Source organism: Pocillopora damicornis, chromosome 1, assembly GCF_964200805.1.
Source record: "Pocillopora damicornis chromosome 1, jaPocDami1.2, whole genome shotgun sequence".
Taxonomy (NCBI): Eukaryota; Metazoa; Cnidaria; class Anthozoa; order Scleractinia; family Pocilloporidae; genus Pocillopora; species Pocillopora damicornis.
This window is the reverse complement of record NC_142670.1, coordinates 39,361,942-39,378,018: the sequence shown is the minus strand read 5'-3', so window position 1 is coordinate 39,378,018 and position 16,077 is coordinate 39,361,942. Positions and strand designations below refer to the sequence as shown.

The window sequence follows — 16,077 nt, the reverse complement described above, 5'->3', positions numbered from 1 at the left end:
CCTCTGCGTTATTATACGGGTATTGCCTGACCTAACTTTTGAATATAAGGATACTATTTGTCCGTATTCGCATGTGGAACGCAGATTCAAGGCTTCAGACGTGTTCTTCCTAGAAAAGCATGTGGTCAACGCTCCTTTCATACGTCGTTCTCGAGCGAACCGATATTTCGCTGGTAGAGTTCAGTACAGCGCGAATGGTGCGAGTACCTTCCAAATACAACGGGACCTCCTCGTCTGCGGCAATATATCGTCTAACCCTGGCCCTGCGAAAGGCAAAGATAAGCCCAAGTTTCCATGCGGCGTGTGTAGTAAGCCAGTGAGAAAGAACCAAGACGCCATTTTGTGCTCGTCTTGTGATACTTAGTCCCACGCAAAATGTCTCAAATTAACCGTTACCGGGTTCAAATACTACTTACAACATCCCGACTTGGAATGGACATGTGCTTTCTGCTCTCGGCCTAAACTATCGGACTCCTTCTTTGACGAAACTGGCTCATTTACTTTGAACGAGAGCAACTGTGAAAACGAGAAGTGCGAAGTCGAATCAGTCGATACCGACGAAGTCCTAGCCAAGATAAAAGACATTAGAATTGAGCACAGAAAAGAGTATGTTATTGCCTGCCTGTGAAAGCACACCATTGTATTGTATTATTCAAAGGCATGCCAGAAATGTGCTTTAAATAAAGCAAAAGGTTTAAGTGAAGAAGAATTTGAGGAGTGGTTATTGGAACATCGATGTGACATTAACTTTGCTGGTAGTTCACCAGCAATGGAGTGTGAAGGAGCTGTAGTCTTGTGGGAAAGGTCACCGGAACACCATAACCGTGATGGCGATAGTAAGGCCTTTAATTCTATAAAAAATGTTTATGGTGCCATCAAAGTGGAGAAATTAGACTGTGTGGAACATGTACAAGAAAAAAACATCTCTTGAACCTAGAGGCCAGAACTAAAGAGAAACTAGCTGATGGTAGACCTATTGGCGGTATAGGGAGACTGTCCGATGCAAAAATTAAGATATATAGGTGCAGAAGTATCCCTTACAACAAGAATACAATGTATCGCATTACGCGATTTAAAAAAAAAAATGAAAAGAATAATGACTGAACAGAGTTCTTGGCATCAACAGCGGTGTCCAGGTCCATGTGTTGAAAAGTAACTAGAAAAAATTAATCATCCGATTGACACACGTAGCAATATATCGAATCAGTTAATGTAGTAGGATGTATAAAATCGTTTGTTATATTATCATCTACTGCTTTAAAACAAATACCAAATATTCGCTTTATATCAGAACTTCTTCGTTTCATTTGAATATTGTGAACAGAATGATTGGTCGGAAAATGAAACTTAAATAATAAAGAAGAAAAGCTCCTCTCGTTTGCATCAATCAATAGTCCAAACATGTGTTTTCCCCACGAATGGAATCGAAACTATAAAAATCAAAAAATGTGACCTTGTATTATTAATTGATCTATTTCTTTTTTTATAACTGGTACAGTGTGTATTACACTAGAATTTGATATTTTATTATAAAGAAGTCCAATGTATCCAGGTTGTTTACGACTTTTAAATAAGTTTCCTGTGTTTTTATGCATAAAACGAATATATAAAATATTATCTTTGAGAAAGAACATAGTTTGACCGCAATAAGTCATTCCATAAGATCGCAACGGACACCATACATTTCGATTCCACACACGATAACGAAACTAAAATAAAATCAAAACAATAATGTGTTTTATTACATCATATGATAGTAGGTATGTACATGGTTATCATCATTTACAAATTCAACTTGTTTAATAAAAGTTAAAGTTTTTCTGTTGCTTCTTTCTACAGGTTTAGCAAAAAACCTAAAATCATCTACAAAATCGTACTTAAAATTAAATTTTCTATTTGCAATTAAACGTAACAACAACGTATTACTCTGATTTCCAACGTTTAACCATCCAAAAAAACGAAACTAAAATAAAAGATTAAAAAACACAATAAGAACTCGTACATCCTTCAACTACTAAATGAACATGGTCTGAATGTGACTTATTAAATGTTGCAATACAATAACAGCATGAAAAATTTTTCCTTTTTTGGCGTAATACGGGATGGACAATCATATCATCTTCAGTGTTAAAAGTATAAATAAAAGAAAATGTGCGCGGAACAGCATTTAATAAAACACGTCGTTGTGGTGTAAACTCTCTCCACTCTTTAGATCGAAACTGAAAATTAATAAAAATCATCGACTGTAAATACCGATTCAAGCGGAGTAACTCTTTGCCAGTTAAAATCTTTTTTTCTATATGGTATATTAGTAACTCTCAACGATAAGGTAGGAGCCAAAAAAATGAAATGAAAATGATACGCATAAGGTTTAACATCAATGTCAAATAATTGAATATCACGATCTTCCCACGTTATCAAAGGATTCCACACGCGTTTTGACCAGGCACCAAACGCCCACTGAAAACCAATTTTCAATATTTAGTTCTTGTTCTTGGAATTAATATTATTCTAGGTATCCCACATGTTAATAAATGTGTATATCTATTTAGATAGATAGTTGATAACAAATCATAACTACGAATACGTCGTAATCTGCAAATTTCTTCAAGATCGTTCTAATAAAAAATCGAAAAATAAATATTATCTCTTTATTTCTATTATTTTTATAGAAAGCGACATTCTAATGCGATTTAATACTATACGATGTGTAAACCTCTTTCCACATAAACACATTTCTACATTTGTACATTTCTTTAGACGTTTTTTAGGTGAGGTGGGGTATAAACACCATTCTACTACAGTGTAAGCATATGTAGCTGCCAAATCGAAGACAGTTATCTAAGAGAAATTGAAATTGAGCACGTTTTAGGTGAAGTTAAATGCCATTTTACTACGGGATAATCATACGTAGCTGCCAAATCGAAGATGTTCATCTAAGAGAAATTGAAATTGAGAACGAGAATTGGTATACCTCCTAATTTTTGAAACACTCAAAACTATGTGGTCATCATCATCATCATCATCCACATCAATTACGTTTAGCTGATGTGTAAATTCTTCACCACATATACATATCAACGCTCGGATTTTACCATCAATTGGACATAAAAAATCTAAGACACTAAATCCTGCTACCGTTTCTATCAAATCAATTCCACGTATCTACGATAAATGAAAATTAGAGACCATTAAAAATCCACTTGGGTAAACGATACATAACTATATTTTGACGACATTGTAAATGTCTCATGGTTTTGATTGTCGATATTCTGAAGACAATTATGAACTGTCAAAGAAGATAAAAATCGAAATTAACAACAACAACCCATTTTATAATATAAGAAAACATATACAAATACTCACCACGCATTACGCATTCAAACTTTGAGCGCCATTTTCATCTCTTCCTTCGTATTTGAGAGACTTATTCTTGCCGCTCGATCGATCCGTTCTTTATTCGTTACGATAAGTACCAGTTTATTTTCCATGGCCAGAAAGCGCCCAGACAGAGAAAGCAGACGTCGAGTCGAGGAGACATCGGGTATGAGGAATGCCAACGGAAAAACGCCTGAAAGGTCAAGGTCGTCCTCAACATCGAATGGTGGCGGTTCAAACGTATCAAGAACACCTCCTTCAGCTTCAAGTTCATCAGCATCTCCTAGTGGCTCCTCAGCTACAACCACCCCGCAACCCTTACAATCGACAGCTGAATCGATAAACTCACAATCGAGCGCTAGTACACCGATAGTTCCAACAAGGCCCACAAACGAGGGTGGCCGAATCAATCGTGTTCTCGCGCCATTGCTGGACGTGAACGCCGATGAAAGTGTACAAGGAGGTCAAGTAACGGTGGAAATTCTTGACCACCTTAAATCATTTATACAGAAACAGGAAGAGTTCAACCAGCGCCTCGAACAGAGGATCGAAGAGAACATCAACCAAAGCCAAAAAGGGCGGGAAAAAAAGTCGAGACGCTTGCTCAAGGCTCTTACAGTAAGTGTAACACTTTTGTAGTTTTCACCTTTTTTCGTATTTTATTTATTATTATCTTTTTTCGCTCACGCTTGAAATTCCAAGAACCCCCGTATCAATGAAAAGAGATAAAAGCTACGTGTAGGCCTTCAAAAATGTTCAGAGGCATTTCTGTGACGTCATGACGTCATAAGGGCACTGTGAACCCATTGTTATAAATTACAGTATTAGTAACCCTTATTTGCATGCCAAAAGCAAGGGAAATAGTGATCCTTTTCCAACTGACTGCCCAGACCGTCTGCTGAGAGATAAAGAAATCCACAGGGTCAGAATTTCAAGGGCCATTTCTGAAGGGAGAAATATGTTAGAACTTTGATTCTCTGTTTTCTTTAGGGTAATAAAAATTTAAATCTTTGAAAGGGTAAAATTCAAATGCCCTCAATAGCAGAGGGTGGGGGTTAAAGTAACCTGAGATCAGGCCCAATTTTAGCAATTCTCATACTTTCTTTATTTTCATTTTGCCTTGCCCGCCGGAATGTTATTTTCAAAGGGAAACAAAAATAGAGCCTGATTTCAGGTTAGGGTTAAAGAAAATAATGGCTGAGTTGGTGATTCTTCAATATATGTATTGGTACCTTCTTTGACACGTAAAAATAAGGTGAATGTTAGGGAAATTCAAAACTATTATATAATTTAAACTGAATATGGATTGCCAAGTACAATTACCTAGTTCTTGCCCTTCTCTGAAGTTTTTTGTTATTCTTTTGTTGACTCTTCTTCCTCCATAAAACCCCATTTCCCAGCTGTTAATAATTTTTATATTACCAGTAGCTTTTTTTTTCTTTATCATTTATATTTTGCATTCAATAGGCCAATGTTCGAGAAGTTTACAAAAGCCTTGTTGGAGATGATGGAGTACAAATCCTCTGGGACTTTTCCAAAAGGTAGTTAATGTACCATCTTTCTTCTGATTCTCTTCAACATAAAGAATTAATTTTTAGTTTCAAACTATAACAGTGAAATTTTATTTGATTTTCCAATGCAAATCTCTGAGTTTAGTCTTGCAAGGTGCTTGCCTGGCTATACCCAGAATGCTAATGAGTCCATCAACTCCCTGGTATGGAACAAATGTCCCAAACACAAGTGGCATGGCAGAAGGAGAGTGCAGCTGGCTGCTTTGTCAGCTGCCTTACATTTCAGTGGTGGTGCCTCCGCGAAACATGCTATCATGGAGAAGGTTGGGCTCACTGTGAGTGATACTGCCAAAATGGAAGCTAGGAGAAGGGATTCAGAGAGAATTAAACAAGCAGAGAAGAGAGTGCAAGATCAGCACAAGAAATACAGAGTTGCCAGGAGACAGGCTAAACAGCATAATGAAGATCTAAGGATTCGTGGCGAGGGTGTAACTTATGCAGCTGGAGCTTTTGGAGAAATAGAACCTTGTAATGGACCCAAAAAGAGGAAAACTACTCAGAAGACCAAAAAATAACTTTAGGGATATTTCTTTTAAAGCAGTTCTACCAACACACTGTGTTTTTATTGTAAAAGCTAACTTGAACCCATGTTTCCATAACATTTCCTTTTAAATCACATTTCCTGCAAATATGGGTTTTTCATGATTATTTGGGTGCCCCCTTAAATTTCTCAGGATGTATTTGTGCTAACAGCTCCGAATTTGCCACAAATATTTGAGACATAACATACTACAAACCTATTGAGCAAAATTCAGTTTGACTGAAAAGTGTTGAAGTTTTGAGGAGTTAATCTTTTCTTGGAATGAATTCGTTGCCATGGCAACATTAACGATTGAAACCCGATTTTGCTCGATAGGTTTGTAGTGCTTTGTAAGTAGATCCATGATGCTTAAAACCAGCCCAATTGGATGTATTTTGAGCTTTGAATTTGAGGGGGCAGAAGAATAGTTTAAAATGATAGAGTTTTTGTTTTTGTTTATTATTTACTAGGAATAAACAAACCTGGTCAACTTTACTTGTTGGCTGGTAGGTAGGGTCATGTACTTGCCTCCTGCCAATTTTCAGCAGTTTACTATTAATGATTATGATTCTGTGACTGTTCTAGTTATGACCTTCTTTACTGTTGGATTTCAACCAGAGGGCCCCCTTAACTTTGCTGGTAGTTCACCAGCAATGGAGTGTGAAGGAGCTGTAGTCTTGTGGGAAAGGTCACCGGAACACCATAACCGTGATGGCGATAGTAAGGCCTTTAATTCTATAAAAAATGTTTATGGTGCCATCAAAGTGGAGAAATTAGACTGTGTGGAACATGTACAAGAAAAAAACATCTCTTGAACCTAGAGGCCAGAACTAAAGAGAAACTAGCTGATGGTAGACCTATTGGCGGTATAGGGAGACTGTCCCATGCAAAAATTAAGAAATATTATGGACTTGCAATTCGGCAAAACACCATTAGGAAATCTAATCCAGCAAGAAGGAAGGTGGAGGTTGCAGTCTATGCAATGAAAAAAAAACATTATGGAGAATCGCAACGATGCTAAGTCAGATAACCTTGCAAAACAGCATCGATTTTGTCCACCAGATGAACCCTCTTGGTGTAAATGGAAGCAAGATGAAACAACAGGGACGTCTACATACAGTTGTGTTAACTGTTGGCCTGAAATCTTTCTTGAAGTCTTGAAACCAACTTTTACGACTTAAAGTGACTCTAAATTGCTTGAGAGATGTGTGTTGGGAACAACACAAAATCCCAATGAGTGTGTCAACTCTAGGATGTTTAGCAAAATCGAATAAGGCAGCCGTTCCAAGATTTCGATTTATTTTGCTCAATCTTGTCTGAACTTTTTTATTGACTATTTTGTTACTCATTAGAACGTTGGATTTGTATTGTTACTGTTTCTAACCGTATTAGACTAAGGACATCATTATTTATGAGTTCCCTGTGGAATACCAGCTTGTAATTCAGTTCAGCAATGAGTAAATGCTACCAGTTCCAATACAGTCAGCTGTAAACAGTTATTAGATCGTAACTGTAATTCGTGTTAGACTGTAACCGTCGCCTGTCATGGCTTTTTATGTAGTTTTAATCAACTTGAGCTTTTTGAAGGTGATTAATCTTGTAAAAGGGGAAATTTGGTGTAATTATTCTCCTTCAAAAACAGGAAAGTTGGTATAGAATATAAACTGACAAGTGCAAAATAAATGCCGAGATGATGTTCCTGATGCAGTGGTGATGTCTCACAAACGCAAGAATCGAGATGGGAGCCTTAAAAAAGCGAAGCTAGCCAAAGGACTGCAAAGGGAGATAGTGAAATAGGCCCCACCACATATTGAGGAAGAGGTGATTGGTGATTTTGAGATTGAAAGTAAGAAAGGCGATAACAAGAGAACCCCATCTCATTCATGTCTTTGTAGCTTTGGTGTTAATTTCACCATTAATAGCGTTACTACAACGCATAATGTGTTGTCTTTCACACAAAGTAAGAAAGCATTAAACTTAAATGGTTCTATTTCTCATTTCAGACAACAACTGTTTGATCTGCTTGACTCCCTCACATGAAACTACACAGTGTTGCCGTCAGCCTCTCCACATTGATTCCTGTTTACGACAATGATTTGAAACACAAGAAAGCGGGGGATTGCGCCTACTTGTCCAAACTGTCATCATCAACCTCCGATTAAACTGTTATACGATTTGTTACGGGAAAATTTGCTGATTCTTCCGTGTGTTTGTTTGGAACATATTCGTAAACTCTCTATATTTAACCATTTTCAATTCATTCGGGTTATTTCAGTCCTTTCATTCTAGTAAGTCAAAAAAATATACAAAAAAAAGCCACAGCAGTTTTTGTGTAGTAAACTTAGAGATTTCTGCTTTGTTTCTTGATTTCATTGTATACCTGTATTCGGTACCTTTGTTGTTCATTACTGGTGAATTTTTAGGTAAATACAAGTGTTAATGGTCTCTCTGGAAAATCGGTTCTCATGGTAGTTGGCAGCTGAGTTGATACTCATAATTTTTACTTCCTTTCATACGATAGTTTCCACACCAACCTTGCATAGATAAGCAGAAATTTCTAATTGCTCTTCCACTTTTATTTCCTAAGCTGCTCTACTGTAGTTAAGATAGGTTTTTTCCCTATATCAGAGCTGTGAATTCTCACCTAAGTTTCCTATTTTTAATGGTCTAAAGTTTATCGTATCCGGCTTTTTAATTTTGAAATTCTTTTAGTCGTAGAAAAAGATGGAATATTTAAGAAGTTTTCGTTTACTTTTAAAGAGACATCTTCCGCTTCTATGTGTTCTTATTCAAATATTTGTGTAACATTAGCACCTAGTAGTAATGTACGCTCACATAGCCCATATCCTAGCAACGGATTGAAACCGGAAATGTAAACAAAGGTGTGGTCAAACAAAGAAACACGTCACTCTTAGCAACAGAAAGTTTATTATATATATCATAGCAACATAAAATGCTTATTTACATGTAACCATAAGGAAAAGTTTTGAATGAATTATGATCTACAACTCTTTTACTATATACAAGTCTATATTTCTTATTCATCTGAATAGTATTTAGTGAATAATCTTTAGCATTACGTTGTATTTTAAATGGTATGGGAACCTGTACACAATTTGGTTCGTTTTGAGGTGTGAGAATATCATCGATCACATTTTGTTTGAGAACATTAAAGTTAACATATCTACTTCCAGTACTATCTAATGTAAACCCTCTTACTTTACATTCATGTTTTCCTTTAAACGTTCTATAGGCATAATTTTTTGGCCCTCCTGAAACAAATTCAACGATATGATCTCCAGGAGGAAGTTCATCTTTGAAATCACCTAGATAATTACCTAGAGGAGGATCAACGCTACCAGGTTCTGAGACAAATACTACAGAATCTGTGTCGAAATAGAGAACACGTTCTCCTAGAAGTTGTAATGCATTGTATAGTTTGAGCCTTGCCCAACAGGTAGTGAAACAGGCAATAAAAATATTTAAGTTTGGTGAACTGATTTCATCTTCTTTAGAAACCTTGAAGCGTACTTCAGCTATATCATTACATTCACCTACTCCAACATGTGTTACTTCATTTTTCTCACTTTCTAAAAAATCGTGTAATTCTTGCACATTATCAAACTCTTTTACTTGTGTTTTGTCGGTTCTTTGGCCGAATTTTCCCCACATAGAATTCAACATTGATTTGGCAAGTGTTCTTAGACCTGGATTTTTCTGTATATGTTCACGCTCAAGACGAATGCCTTCATGAGTTTCATAATCATGTAGGTGTTGCGTTTTTAGCGTTTCATCATCATTCACATGACTAGGCCACCCACTTGCTTCCTCTTTAACCCTTTCCTTCCCAGGTAGCCCTGCAGGGCTACCTGGACCACACACAAAAAGCTCCAGGCGTTCCTCGTGTTACAACCGTGAAGTCGGAGTCTGGGTACGATTAAAAGCCATCAGTGTTGTTTTGAGTCTTATTCTGGCTAGTTTGGGACGTTTTCCTCGCAATTTTTTGCCTTTCTCGGATAGTTACACCTTTCTTGTTTATCATCAGGATATTTAAAAATGGCGACTTGTCGAATTCGAGAAAATTTGTCTGTAGAAGAAGTTTTAGAGCGGCTAGATGCGATGGACGCCGATCCATCGATCGCTTATGACTCGTCTGAGTCAGAGATCGAAGATGAGGAAGTTGTGGCCGTTTTTCCTGAGAATTCAGTGGGAATTGAGGATAATTCTGGCGACAGTCCTTCTTTATCGGATGAAGAATGCGAGTCTTCGAGTGAAAGTGAGGTAGATCGTCGTGAATATGTGAGAGAACAGCGACAAGACAGGTCTCGACAGCTTCGAGAAGCCATTGGCAGAGCACGTGGTCGAAGAAGAGGCCAAGGAGCGGTGAGAGCCAGAGGGAGGAGAGGAGGAAACCGAGGAGCCAGAATCCAAGATGGCGGCCAACAATATGTTTGGTTAGAGGAAAACAGCAGGAGAAATTTAAAACAGTTTACAAGTGCTGTTGGGCCAACAAGACGAGGTGAGAGGAGGCAGGCAAGTGCTCTTGAGTACTTTGAACTGTTTTTTGACCACCATGTGTGGAATTTGTTATTGACAATGACAAACCTGAATGCACAAAGGAAGAGGGCTGCTGGTACTGATGGTGGGGCCTGGAAAGATGTGACCCTGGAAGAACTGAAGGCATTCTTTGGACTAAACATTGCCATGGGAATTGTGAAATTGCCTGAGGCTAAAATGTACTGGCAGCAGAAATGGCTTACTAATGTTCCTGCCTTTGGTCAAGTCATGCCCAGGAATCGCTTTTTCCAGATTTTGCGCTATTTGCATGTCTCTGATGATGCTGCTATTGTTCCTGTTGGACAACCAGGATACGATAAGTTACACAAAATAAAGCCACTATTGGAACTGCTTTTTCCTAACTTTGAAAAAGCTTATAATCTCCATAAGAACATATCTATTGATGAATGTATGATTCCTTGGAGGGGGCGTTTGTCCTTCCGCCAGTTTATTGCAAGTAAGCCAATCCGTTTTGGCATCAAAGTCTGGGTCTTGGCAGATTCAGAAAGTACATATATTTATAGGCAGCAATTGTATATAGGGAGAAATCCAGGGGAAAGGGCAGAGGTGGGACTAGCAACTAGGGTGGTAAAGGAATTGTGCACTGGATTGGAGGGTTTTGGCCATCATTTATATACTGATAATTTTTACACAAGCGTGGATCTTTATCAGTATTTATTTGAAAACAGTATTTATGCTTGTGGGACCATCAAGGGATCGAGGAAGAATTTTCCGAATGAAATATTATTTGAAGGGACCAGGGGCTTGGCCAGGGGCACATATCAATGGCGGATGTGTGGTCCACTTCTTGCTGTTGGGTGGCTAGACAGCAAAGCTGTTTATTTTTTGTCTACCATTCACCCCCCTGAATTTCCACGTCGGGCAAATGCTGAGGCAAGGGTTGTTCGGCGAAGAGGGGCGGGAGAGGGAGGGGAAAGTGGAGATGTCCCTTGCCCACCCTTGTTGAAGGATTATAATAATTGCATGGGTGGGGTTGATCAAGCTGATCAAATGCTAAGGTATTACACTTGTATCAGGAAAACAGTGAAGTGGTACCGTCGTGTTCTTTTCCATGAGGTAGAGGTGGCCATTCACAATGCCTTTGTCATTGAATGCCATGAAAGGGAGGGAACAAACAGACCTAGGAGGGTTGCTTTGGACTTCAGGTATGAGTTGGCCGAGGGTCTGATAGGGAATTCCCGTACCCAACCAAAGACCCCAAATGCGCCACGAAATGAGGAGTTACGACTCCAAAATGTGGGTGCACATATGCCAGAAATGCTTGCAACTAGGGGAAATTGTTCTGTTTGCAGCAAAAAAATAAGACTATCTCATAAAAATGACTTCAAAGATGTTCCCAAGGATAGGTCACCCCCAGTTCCATATGTGCCACGCCCAAGCATATTTTGCAGGGTGTGTAATGTTTTCCTGTGCATCCAGAAGGATCACAACTGTTGGGGTGATTATCATTCTAAAGTAGAGTACTGGAGATAGAATTAATTTTGTAGACAATTTTACCTTGCATTTTAAACATTTGGGTCTTGCTACAGGCTTTGTAAATTGAAAAATGTTAATTTTTTATATTAAAATATATTTTTTATTAAGTTTATTAATATTTTATTAGAAGCTGTGACTATATGACACTGTATTAAATGATATATTCTTAAAAAGAAATGTCTAAAGTTTCATTTGATATCTCATTTATGGTAGTATGTTGACCATTAAACAACTTAGAAACATTTATTTGTTGGTCCTCTTGTATCCTTAAAATCCACCCCCGGGAGCCTGGGAATGAAAGAGTTAAGTTTCAACCAAGTATTTACATAGTCGCGAAATAAGCCATGTTGCGTTTTTTCAAAATGCCATATTTCGTAGATGTGTTTAATGACATAACCCATTTCTACAGCTTTCTTTAGTTCCGGTGTACACCAGGTACCTTGAAGGGTTCGTTCATCATTCGTATGATTGCAAATGGCACTTCGCTCTAGAAATGGTTTTTCAAGTTCATTTTGAACGCATGTTTTGCAAAGAGGAAAGGTTAATTTACCACCTTGTCGCAAAGGTAGAACAGGATGATACAATCTCTTTGGTGGTAAAATATCGCATTTTACAATTCCAAAGTAGTTTGAAATGTCTGTGGTATTTGGTTGGGAAATGATGGTTGGGTGTCCTTCAGGGTATTCACAATTTTTGTTAACATAGGGATAGAGTGACGTAAAATCATAATATCTGATCTTTTCACCGGGTTTGATAATTCGGTACAATTGAATTGCATTGGTGCGACCTCCGCAAAAGGCATCTCTAGGGTTTAATGGTTCAACAAAATGATATTCATCAACATGTTTTTGGATATCTGGATTATCTGCTTTGAGACGTTGCCATTCACACTCCCACATTTCTATAACCTTGTACCCCTTTTGACGTAAACAGGTCATTTTTTGTTGGGTCTGTTTGTAAACATCATCAAAAGTGCGACCTTCTAGTCTTTGATGACATTCAAACCTGTTTTTGTAACATTGGTTACACCCATGCCAAAAACACCCGTGAAACTCATACACGGTTCGCGAGGCATCATGGTACCCATCAGCATGATATCTCGTTCCAGGTATGTGATACTCACCATCATTTCGTGCATGTAAGATCTCACGGGATGTCGTATCAGATGTCCATTAAAGCCACTCCAAAGCGGCAACAGATTGATTAGCATACGTCCTCCAACCGTGGAGTGGTTCATTGGCAATGGTATTGGGTGCCATACGATTCTGCCTTAGATCTCTATTACAGGCAGAAGCAATAGTCATGTGTTCAAAAGGATCAAATTGAGTGCGCGGTTCAAAAACTTCTTTGAATTTCAAACATCCTTGTTTAAGTAATTCGACATCGCTTTTACAATACTCCAAAAGTTCATTTTGGAAATCATAATCGACATTGATCTGTTGCGAGTACCATTGGTCGAATTCTGACCGTTTGGATACTGACATGGATTCAGGCATGAAAAATTTTTTGTCGGGAATAGAACCACGATATGTTTGATTTTCAGGTATGTTGAATAAATGTGGAAAAAACCCCTTCTTCAATTCGGTGATACCGAAAGTTTTTGGAAAAGCTGATAATGGCATTTGAAAAAATGATAAAGAATCAATAAACTTAATATTGTCCATGGTTACTTGAAGTAGTTTGGCCCCATTTCTCACTTGACCTACAATCCTTCCCTGACGGTGATACTCGTGTACCACATGATAACCGTCATAACCCTGAAAATTGTGAGCTATGACGGTGACACTACGAGTATCATCTTCAGTAAGTTGGTCTAACCACTCCAGGAAATCATGAACGCACTCGGTACCTTTAAAATGTAACAACTCTTGACTTTCACTTGTGGAGGCTACAACGAGATTTGGTATGTGTTTACCAGTGTCTTGCATGGCCTCAATATCGAAAAAAACTAATAATGTTTGTTTTGTTTCTTCATCATCATCATCATCATCTTCTTCATCTTTTTTGGTTACAACTTGAATGTAACATTTGTGGTTTCTTGCTTCTACGTATTCTTTACACGAATGACATTCAACATGACCACACTTGTGACGTTCCTGTTCTTTCGTTCCAATCAACATCTTTAGACACTCTTTACATTTTTTTCTGCGTGTACATACAGAGGGTTTGTTACTTTCGGAAACTAAACAACCCGCTTGGGTGTGTTCTTTATGCTGTTTTAGACACGAGGTACCAAAAAAGGAACCATTACAGATGGTACATGATAGCTGAGATTGGCGATGCTCCTTTATGGCATCCAAATAGTCGTTACACACATTCTGCTGACATGCAGGACACCGTTCTTTATTATTGGAGCATCTGTGCTTTCCTTCATGATTGTACGGCTTATAGCAGCGTTTGCAAACGTAAGAACTACCGAAGTAGCCTGTAAGACTGGTGATGGTATCGTAATGTCCATTACCTTCTTCATGTTCAGTATATAATAGACATAGCTGTTTTTCTTTGTAATCACCATATGTGTAAACACGATGTTTTCTTGTAGCATCTACTACAACTATCTGATAGTCTAGCAAATCGGGAACTTTGGCGAACTTTTTCAATTCTTCTTCACCACAGACTGTATCGAAACGTATATCTGTTTTTTGCTGTAGCTGTATGACATTTCTTGTTATAATTGGTTTTGAACAGGGAATATTATCAAGTTTCATCTTGGCTGTCACTATAGCTCTAGCACAACACATAGTATCTTTGTTGTTTATAGACACGACACTTTTCTTTTGCTTTTTCAACATTTGAATGTTGGTATGACCAGGTCTCATCTTTCTTTTCCTCCCTGAACCTTGTATGGGTCGTCTCACATGGGTAAACGATAATTGAAAAGAATCATCGATTTCAAAGTTCTCGTTGGAGTTTAGGGCTTTTGACATCTGCCTCAACAATTCATTTACGCGAGGTCCACCTTGTACCCACTCTCCCGCTTGTAAACCTCTATAATTGAAGGCATGCGAAAGCCTGCGGCTCGAGAGATTTATGTAGACTCTATCGTGATATGGAATACCTTGCTGATCGATTAATCCGATTAATGCGCGATGCAAACCTACAGCCAGACTTGTGGCTAAATGTTGATGGTGTGTAAATTGACCTCGCTGTTCGGTTCTTACATCATAATGTCGTTCTGAGACACCCATGGCCGGACTATTTCTCTCTACATAAGGTTGAATATTGAATGCAAAGATACCTTGTTCACCAAGGGCATCACCAACTTGATCTGTATCCATTGCATAGGCAATGTCTAGCATCTCTTGATCGATTGCATTTTCATCATAATCCATTTCTTCAGCTACGTCTAACATCTCTTGATCACTCATATTGAACATGATGATGATAATGAACAAAGTGAATAAAGTGTTCATGATAATGAATGAACTTTTTTGCGGATTGAAGTGATATGTAGGTTATGCTACAGATGTATTATGGGAAGTAGGAGGGGGAGGGGGGTATCCCTATGATAGGTTGATAAGTAAAATAAAGGTTAATGCTTTGCAGGATTGTTTTTATGTAAGGTATAAAAATCTGGGTTGTTGGTGAAAAAAATCATCTTGTTTGATCACAACTTCAGAAGCCGCAAAAATTAGGAGAAGAAGAAGAAGAAGACGATATGTCTGACTACGAAACTGAAGCTACTCAAATTCCTATAATGAAAGAAGAAGAAGTTGTTGAACCGCCAAAAACTGCCGCTCCACGAAAGGCGCCAAAAGTAAAGAAAGAGAGAGCAGCACCTTACAAGGGTAAAGAAGCAAAGAAACCACCAAAAGAAAAGAAGGCTAAGAAGTTTGTTCCTACCACTGAGGAAGATGTTGTGGCTGAAGGATCTAGCTTTGGTGCTTGTGAACAGCTTGGAGAAGATGGTGTTGGAGGTACGTATACTTATGACACTATTGAAGAGTTACTGGATAACTTGGACGGTGTTCATTCATACGTTTGCCCCATTCATTCTGAATTGATGGAGATTCATCACAGCAAGAAAGAACATGTGACAGATACCTTTTTGAGTTGTAATGTTGAAGGGTGTCCATGTTTCTGTACTACAGCCAAATATGAAGATTACTTTGCGAAAGTCCGCGACCAGGGTCACAAGTGGTTTACTCGCGAGCGTATTGCACGGATGAAATGTGGCTGCGGTTTTGACCCCACTCTGAAAATGTCAAACTCCGAGAAAAATCCCGGCAGAATGTATATTACATGTCGTGATAATCTGTGCGACATATTCTCGTGGTGGAACGAGATGCCAAACCGTTTTGTACATAGAATCATGATGACAAAATACGATGATTAACTCCAGATCTATTTCTGTTTGTAGTGGATGTTGGTGAAATGAATCTTTTTTTACGCGAAGAAGAATTTCAAAAAGTTAGACTTTGTATGAAGATTCCCTATAAACTTGTTACAGGCGTGTGTGTTGATGCAAAGGAATTTGCAAAGATGTTTCCACATGCAATAATTCAGATTCGCACTTTACGTTAACAGATGACATTTGTGGACTTTCACTTGAAC

General features: G+C 38.2%; 2 protein-coding genes across 7 annotated transcripts in view; one reads left to right on the top strand and one right to left on the bottom strand.

Moving 5' to 3' along the window:
* The window catches only part of LOC113671115 (neurochondrin), a 143,474-nt gene that overhangs the window by 95,460 nt on the left and 31,937 nt on the right, over nt 1–16,077 (bottom strand). Inside the window, exon 3 of one of the 6 annotated variants that reach the window (XM_089195819.1) lies at nt 1,719–2,219. The exons of 4 other annotated variants lie outside the window; for them this stretch is intronic. The gene's annotated coding sequence lies outside the window, so the exon portion shown is untranslated. Of the gene's footprint in view, nt 1–1,718; nt 2,220–5,907; nt 6,205–16,077 lie in introns of those variants that run through there. One more of the 6 variants, XM_089195815.1, reaches the window with a different exon arrangement.
* Nucleotides 3,475–4,458, top strand: LOC149053790 (uncharacterized). The gene has a single exon (XM_089195936.1). The coding sequence runs from the start codon at nt 3,490–3,492 to the stop codon at nt 4,015–4,017; it is 528 nt and encodes a 175-aa protein (XP_089052062.1). The 5' UTR covers nt 3,475–3,489; the 3' UTR covers nt 4,018–4,458.

Bases quoted from the DNA above. Each gene is read 5' to 3' on its own strand.
- LOC149053790 (XM_089195936.1), top strand. From the start codon at position 3,490: ATGGCCAGAAAGCGCCCAGACAGAGAAAGCAGACGTCGAGTCGAGGAG.